The following is an 8501-nucleotide window of genomic DNA, read 5'->3' as shown; positions in this document are numbered from 1 at the left end:
TCAATGCTTGTCTGCATGAAATACTAAGCTCCATAGAAAAGCAATACAAGAAATCTTTCCACACAGTAGCTGGTAATTTGGATGAGGTCATGTCATCTGCCAGGGAACATACAATGTTCGCCGAGAGCATCAGTGGTGAATTCTGCAAACATAAAGAGTTGGTGCCAAATGCTTCAGTAGACACCATTTCTAATTCGATTAAGGTATGTATTTATCCTTTAACAATGGATTAAATAATATTTGTCAAATGCTTCTAATTAATGGATTAATAAATAATTTGTCATACTCTTATGAAATTTTTATGAAACATTTAGATGTATTTCATTTAAAAAACTTTCCAATTTATTTGGTAGTCTGTAAGTATTTTTTCTATTTTTTAAATTCTTTAGTATAAATTTGGAACTTTTTTAATTCTTTAGTATAAATTTGGAATTTTTTTAATTCTTTAGTATAAATTTGGAATTTTTTAAAGTCTTTAGTATAAATTTGGAATTTTTTAAATTCTTTAGTATAAATTTGGAATTTTTTTAATTCTTTAGTATAAATTTGGAATTTTTTTAATTCTTTAGTATAAATTTGGAATTTTTTTAATTCTTTAGTATAAATTTGGAATTTTTTTAATTCTTTAGCATAAATTTGGAATTTTTTTAATTCTTTAGTATAAATTTGGAACTTTTTTAATTTAGTATAAATTTGGAATTTTTTTAATTCTTTAGTATAAATTTGGAATTTTTTTAATTCTTTAGCATAAATTTGGAATTTTTTAAATTCTTTAGTATAAATTTGGAATTTTTTAATTCTTTAGCATAAATTTGGAATTTTTTTAATTCTTTAGTATAAATTTGGAATTTTTTTAATTCTTTAGTATAAATTTGTAATTTTTTAAATTCTTTAGTATAAATTTGGAATTTTTTTAATTCTTTAGTATAAATTTGGAATTTTTTTAATTCTTTAGTATAAATTTGGAATTTTTTTAATTCTTTAGTATAAATTTGGAATTGTTTTAATTCTTTAGTATAAATTTTGAACTTTTTTAATTCTTTAGTATAAATTTGGAATTTTTTTAATTCTTTAGTATAAATTTGGAATTGTTTTAATTCTTTAGCATAAATTTGGAATTTTTTTAATTCTTTAGTATAAATTTGTAATTTTTTTAATTCTTTAGTATAAATTTGTAATTTTTTTAATTCTTTAGTATAAATTTGGAATTTTTTTAATTCTTTAGTATGAATTTTGAATTTTTTTAATTCTTTAGCATGAATTTGGAATTTTTTTAATTCTTTAGTATAAATTTGTAATTTTTTTAATTCTTTAGCATAAATTTGGAATTTTTTTAATTCTTTAGTATAAATTTGGAATTTTTTTAATTCTTTAGTATAAATTTGGAATTTTTTTAATTCTTTAGTATAAATTTGGAATTTTTTTAATTCTTTAGTATAAATTTGGAACTTTTTTAATTCTTTAGTATAAATTTGGAATTTTTTTAATTCTTAAGTATAAATTTGGAATTTTTTTAATTCTTTAGTATAAATTTGGAATTTTTTTAATTCTTTAGTATAAATTTGGAATTTTTTTAATTCTTTAGTATAAATTTGGAATTTTTTTAATTCTTTAGTATAAATTTGGAATTGTTTTAATTCTTTAGCATAAATTTGGAATTTTTTTAATTCTTTAGTATAAATTTGTAATTTGTTTAATTCTTTAGTATAAATTTGGAACTTTTTTAATTCTTTAGTATAAATTTGGAATTTTTTTAATTCTTTAGTATAAATTTGTAATTTTTTAAATTCTTTAGTATAAATTTGGAATTTTTTTAATTCTTTAGTATAAATTTGGAATTTTTTTAATTCTTTAGTATAAATTTGGAATTGTTTTAATTCTTTAGTATAAATTTTGAACTTTTTTAATTCTTTAGTATAAATTTGGAATTTTTTTAATTCTTTAGTATAAATTTGGAATTTTTTTAATTCTTTAGTATAAATTTGTAATTTTTTTAATTCTTTAGCATAAATTTGGAATTTTTTTAATTCTTTAGTATAAATTTGTAATTTTTTAAATTCTTTAGTATAAATTTGGAATTTTTTAAATTCTTTAGTATAAATTTGGAATTTTTTTAATTCTTTAGTATAAATTTGGAATTTATTTAATTCTTTAGTATAAATTTGGAATTTATTTAATTCTTTAGTATAAATTTGGAATTTTTTTAATTCTTTAGTATAAATTTGGAATTTTTTTAATTCTTTAGTATAAATTTGTAATTTTTTAAATTCTTTAGTATAAATTTGGAACTTTTTTAATTCTTTAGTATAAATTTGGAATTTTTAAAATTCTTTAGTATAAATTTGGAATTTTTTTAATTCTTTAGTATAAATTTGGAATTTTTTTAATTCTTTAGCATAAATTTGGAATGTTTTTAATTCTTTAGTATAAATTTGGAACTTTTTTAATTCTTTAGTATAAATTTGGAATTTTTTTAATTCTTTAGCATAAATTTGGAACTTTTTTAATTCTTTAGTATAAATTTGGAATTTGTTTAATTCTTTAGTATAAATTAGGAATTTTTTTAATTCTTTAGTATAAATTTGGAATTTTTTTAATTCTTTAGTATAAATTTGGAATTTTTTTAATTCTTTAGTATAAATTTGGAATTTTTTTAATTCTTTAGTATAAATTTGTAATTTTTTAAATTCTTTAGTATAAATTTGGAACTTTTTTAATTCTTTAGTATAAATTTGGAATTTTTTTAATTCTTTAGCATAAATTTGGAACTTTTTTAATTCTTTAGTATAAATTTGGAATTTGTTTAATTCTTTAGTATAAATTAGGAATTTTTTTAATTCTTTAGTATAAATTTGGAATTTTTTTAATTCTTTAGTATAAATTTGGAATTTTTTTAATTCTTTAGTATACATTTGGAATTTTTTTAATTCTTTAGTATAAATTTGGAATTTTTTTAATTCTTTAGTATAAATTTGGAATTTTTTTAATTCTTTAGTATAAATTTGGATTTTTTTTAATTCTTTAGTATAAATTTGGAATTTTTTTAATTCTTTAGCATAAATTTGGAATTTTTTAATTCTTTAGTATAAATTTGGATTTTTTTAATTCTTTAGTATAAATTTGGAATTTTTTTAATTCTTTAGTATAAATTTGGAATTTTTTTAATTCTTTAGTATAAATTTTGAATTTTTTTAATTCTTTAGTATAAATTTGGAATTTTTTTAATTCTTTAGTATAAATTTGGAATTTTTTTAATTCTTTAGTATAAATTTGGAATTTTTTTGATTCTTTAGCATAAATTTGGAATTTTTTTAATTCTTAAGCATAAATTTGGAACTTTTTTAATTCTTTAGTATAAATTTGGAACTTTTTTAATTCTTTAGTATAAATTTGGAATTTTTTTAATTCTTTAGTATAAATTTGGAATTTTTTAAAGTCTTTAGTATAAATTTGGAATTTTTTAAATTCTTTAGTATAAATTTGGAATTTTTTTAATTTAGTATAAATTTGGAATTTTTTTAATTCTTTAGTATAAATTTGTAATTTTTTAAATTCTTTAGTATAAATTTGGAATTTTTTTAATTCTTTAGTATAAATTTGGAATTTTTTTAATTCTTTAGTATAAATTTGGAATTTTTTTAATTCTTTAGTATAAATTTGGAATTTTTTTAATTCTTTAGTATAAATTTGGAATTTTTTTAATTCTTTAGCATAAATTTGGAATTTTTTTAATTCTTTAGCATAAATTTGGAATTTTTTTAATTCTTTAGCATAAATTTGGAATTTTTTTAATTCTTTAGTATAAATTTGGAATTTTTTTAATTCTTTAGTATAAATTTGGAATTTTTTTAATTCTTTAGTATAAATTTGGATTTTTTTTAATTCTTTAGTATAAATTTGGAATTTTTTTAATTCTTTAGCATAAATTTGGAATTTTTTAATTCTTTAGCATAAATTTTGAATTTTTTTAATTCTTTAGTATAAATTTGGAATTTTTTTAATTCTTTAGTATAAATTTGGAATTTTTTTAATTCTTTAGTATAAATTTTGAATTTTTTTAATTCTTTAGTATAAATTTTGAATTTTTTTAATTCTTTAGTATAAATTTGGAATTTTTTTAATTCTTTAGTATAAATTTGGAATTTTTTTGATTCTTTAGCATAAATTTGGAATTTTTTTAATTCTTTAGCATAAATTTGGAACTTTTTTAATTCTTTAGTATAAATTTGGAACTTTTTTAATTCTTTAGTATAAATTTGGAATTTTTTTAATTCTTTAGTATAAATTTGGAATTTTTTAAAGTCTTTAGTATAAATTTGGAATTTTTTAAATTCTTTAGTATAAATTTGGAACTTTTTTAATTCTTTAGTATAAATTTGGAATTTTTTTAATTCTTTAGTATAAATTTGGAATTTTTTTAATTCTTTAGTATAAATTTGGAATTTTTTTAATTCTTTAGCATAAATTTGGAATTTTTTTAATTCTTTAGTATAAATTTGGAACTTTTTTAATTTAGTATAAATTTTGAATTTTTTTAATTCTTTAGTATAAATTTGGAATTTTTTAAATTCTTTAGCATAAATTTGGAATTTTTTTAATTCTTTAGTATAAATTTGGAATTTTTTTAATTCTTTAGCATAAATTTGGAATTTTTTTAATTCTTTAGTATAAATTTGGAATTTTTTTAATTCTTTAGTATAAATTTGGAACTTTTTTAATTCTTTAGTATAAATTTGGAATTTTTTTAATTCTTTAGTATAAATTTGGAATTTTTTTGATTCTTTAGTATAAATTTGTGATTTTTTTAATTCTTTAGTATAAATTTGGAATTTTTTCTATTGTTTTTTAATTATTTATTTAATTTTTTTTCTTTTTCAAACAGAACTATTCAAGTATTCATTTTTTTAATTCTTTAGTATAAATTTGGAATTTTTTCTATTGTTTTTAAATTATTTATTTATTTAATAATTTTTTATTCTTTTTCAAACGGAACTATTCAAGTATTTTTTATTTTTTTAATTCTTTGGCATAAATTTGGAATTTTTTCTATTGTTTTTAAATTATTTATTTATTTTATAATTTTTTTTCTTTTCCAAACAGAACTATTCAAGTATTTTTCATTTTTTAATTCTTTTAATTCTATTTTTTTTGCATTATTTATTTTTCTTTTTTTTTTTCTTTTTTAAACAGAACTATTCAAGTGACACACTGCAGCAGGCACTTCCACATATATCGACTGACCAACTAATGTCATTACAGGGGATTCTTTTAGGAATACCTGAATCACGAAGTATTCACATTACTGGGAAATAGATGGTGCAGTTGAAAAATATGGTGAAATAAAGGAAATCCGCAGAAAACATTACATTATATTTTACTATAAACCAGATGACTATGATGTTGGTGATCAAGAAGTGATACCTGTGGTTGAACTGGCAGTAGATTTCCTCTCTGAAGACATAGATTTCCATTGATGGTGGTTAAGTGACATCCCACGAGCTTGCATCCCCCCAGAGTGTTACCAAAAACGGCCCTTTTTACGGCCAACATATTCTAATGAAAGTGTTTCTATTAAAATATGTGATGAAAATTGTGGAAAGAACAAATTTATATTTTATTTATGGATAAATAGTTTTATATGCTTAACTTCGCATGTTATGTAGGCAACAAAACCTAGAGTTCTTCCCTGTGCAATGAAGGAGAAATCTTTCTAGACTGGGTCAATTTTAATTTTTTTTATTCTGCTTTAAATTCCCCCCCCCCCCATTTTGGGGAGCCTGACCCCCCCCCCCCACACACACACACACACATACACATTAAAAAGCAAACTCATCAAAATGGTCACCCTCTGGTACTGGCCAGCCTCAGGGTTGCTTATGTAGTTTAATTTTTATTCTGCTTTAAACCCCCCCTCCATTTTGGGGAGCCTGACCCCCCCACACACAAATACACATTAAAAAGCAAACTCATCAAAATGGTCACCCATCTGGTACTGGCCAGCCTCGGGGTTGTTTATGTAGTAAAAAAATCCTACAATTCTTCCTCGTTCAAAGAAGGAGAAATCTTTCTAGACTAGGTCAATTTTAATTTTTATTCTGCTTTAAATCCCCCCCCCCCCCCCATTTTTGGGAGCCTGACCCCCACACATACACATTAAAAACCAAACTCATCAAAATGGTCACCCATCTGGTGCTGGCCAGCCTCAGTGTTAATAATACATTGAACTTTTCCTCACTGAAAAATAAGTTTTTTTTTGGCAAGTTTGGTCTTCCGTAGTTTGCTTTTTATCAAGTACAAATGTAAACACTAATCAAATCGATGCGAAGTAACTGGTTGCCTATATGAATAAGTAGAATTATTTGAAATCCAGGTACTTATAATATTTTTGCATACTCTAATAGAAAATCACCCTAAATCTTAGACTAAAAATAAACAACTTAATTCTTTCAAAAAACCTTTTTTTTTTTAAATATTTATATACGCTTTTTGTGCAAGACAAAAAAATGTCAATTGCTAACTTTTGGGGAAATTTTAACATTTAAAATGTAATTAAAAATAGTAGAAAAAGTTTTACATTATTCTGCTTTCTATATGATAAAATTCAGGGTTTTATCTTTCTGGAAAAAAAGTTACTCAGAAATAATGGATTTTAATAAATGTAATTTCGTTTTAAAAAACAACTTGATTTTTGCAGCCATTTTTGGCGGTGCCTGAAGTACAGAATTGGTAAAAGAATTTGCTTGTAACATTTACATTTTTATTCGATGCGTGATTATAGTTTATTAGTAATCTGTGTGTATGCGTTTATTATTTCTTATGTGTTAAATTTGAAATATTTGGGGGAAATGAAACAAAAAGAATGGTCAATAATTATGACATTTATCGCCAAACACATAAACACATCATTGTGTGTGTGAATTAATTGAATAAAAAAGTTTCAAGTAAGTTGGGGATCACTTTTATATAATTATTTAATGTAAAATGATCATTCACTTTCTGTACACTTTTTTGTCGATCAACATAAAATGAACACAATTTAACGTAAAATTATTTAAATTATCTGCAAATAAGTTTTCCGAATATTAAGCAATGTAATTCTTTGTTAAAAATGTTGGCCATTGTTGTACGTGCCAGTGTGCACATTTATGTGGAAAAGTGTCTTATTAGAATCGTGAAAACTTGTCGGCCCCAATTTTAAATGTGATATTCATTTTCAGCACACTCGAAAACCCTTTGAAAACAAGTTTTTAAAAGTAGGTTTTGTGTTGGTCTAGCAGGCCACAATTACCAAATTTTATGTTAAATTGTCTTCATTTTACGTTGACTCCCACAAAAAGTGGACATAATTTGTGTTCTTATTTTAAGTTAAATTAATATAGAAATGTGATCCCCCACTTTTTATAACTCTAATTCTTTCACATCTTAGAAACTACTTTTTTTCTGGAATTTTAAACATTTTCATTTGAAACATCCTTGAAAACTTAGAAAAGTTGTGCAATTTTAAAGGATTTTTTTAGAGTGGAAACATGCTGCACTTTTACCGAAATGCTGTTACTCTTCTACATAACTGAATACATTTTTTTACTTATTTTAAAGCGTTTATTTAATGTAGTTATTTACTTTGAAACGCATTTAAGAAAACTAAAAAGCATGTAATTACCTTTTCCTCCCCTAAAATTAATTCTGTTGAAGAAAAATTGAAAATTCTGACCTTCAATCATTTTCTACAAACATTGGCAAACCAGAAAATCAATGAATTGTGTTCCGATCCCCCTAATATTATTTATCATGAGTGTGTGTTAAATTTGAAACATTTTTGGAGGAAAACAAAATTTCAATAATTATGAAATTTATCGTCAAACACATGAATAAACACATTTGATTTTTGTGTGTATAAAAAAATAAATGCACTTTAAATAATTTAGGTGACTGAAATAGAATTTAACGAACATTAATTTTTGATAAAAAATAAAACTTTTGATTTCTTTAAAAAAAAATTTCAACAAATAAAATGAACATTTGTTTAATTTTGTCAGACGTTTTTTTTTTAATAATTTTTTTAACAAATAATTGTTTTTTTTTAAATTAAAATTGTTTTTAATAAGTCTTCTACATAACTGGATACGTGTTTTGTACTTGAACTTTTTTTAAAGCGTTTATTTTTATTTACTTTGAACGGCAAGTAGTATGGAACTAGACATGTTGCTGCTACTTTTAGAGTCACAATAATCGTTCAAGACTCGCAAATGAATAAAAAATAATGCTAAAATCCACCAAAAATTCATTGGGTGAATTTTTACCAGCTTTTTGTGTAATTTTCTCTTTTTGAAGTTTTTTATCGAGACTTTAAAGACATTATCATGACACATGTCTGCTAATTTTTAGTTGGTTTTCGAACCGAATAAACACTTCAAAATAAGTTGAAACACCACAATCTTATCCAGGTCAGAAGAATATTTATTTGTATTGCCTTTGGTAACATTTTTTATATATATATATAT

General features: G+C 21.4%; 1 protein-coding gene across 2 annotated transcripts in view; it reads left to right on the top strand.

Annotated features, from left to right (window-relative positions):
• LOC145271417 (uncharacterized) overlaps positions 1-8037 on the top strand; it is a 10673-nt gene extending 2636 nt beyond the window's left edge. For both annotated transcript variants that reach the window (XM_080126948.1, XM_080126949.1), the window contains 2 exons: positions 1-203; positions 5191-8037. The exon at positions 1-203 is cut by the window's left edge. In XM_080126948.1, the coding sequence (XP_079983074.1) occupies positions 1-203; positions 5191-5313 (326 nt within the window). In that variant the 3' untranslated portion in view covers positions 5314-8037. The remainder of the gene's footprint in view (positions 204-5190) is intronic.
• The last annotated feature ends 464 nt before the right edge of the window (positions 8038-8501 follow it).

The sequence above is a fragment of the Euprymna scolopes genome, chromosome 46 (assembly GCF_053919585.1).
Source record: "Euprymna scolopes isolate OS-2025 chromosome 46, ASM5391958v1, whole genome shotgun sequence".
NCBI lineage: Eukaryota > Metazoa > Mollusca > Cephalopoda > Sepiida > Sepiolidae > Euprymna > Euprymna scolopes.
The sequence above is the reverse complement of the archived record's forward strand: the minus strand, read 5'-3'. Positions and strand labels throughout refer to the sequence as shown.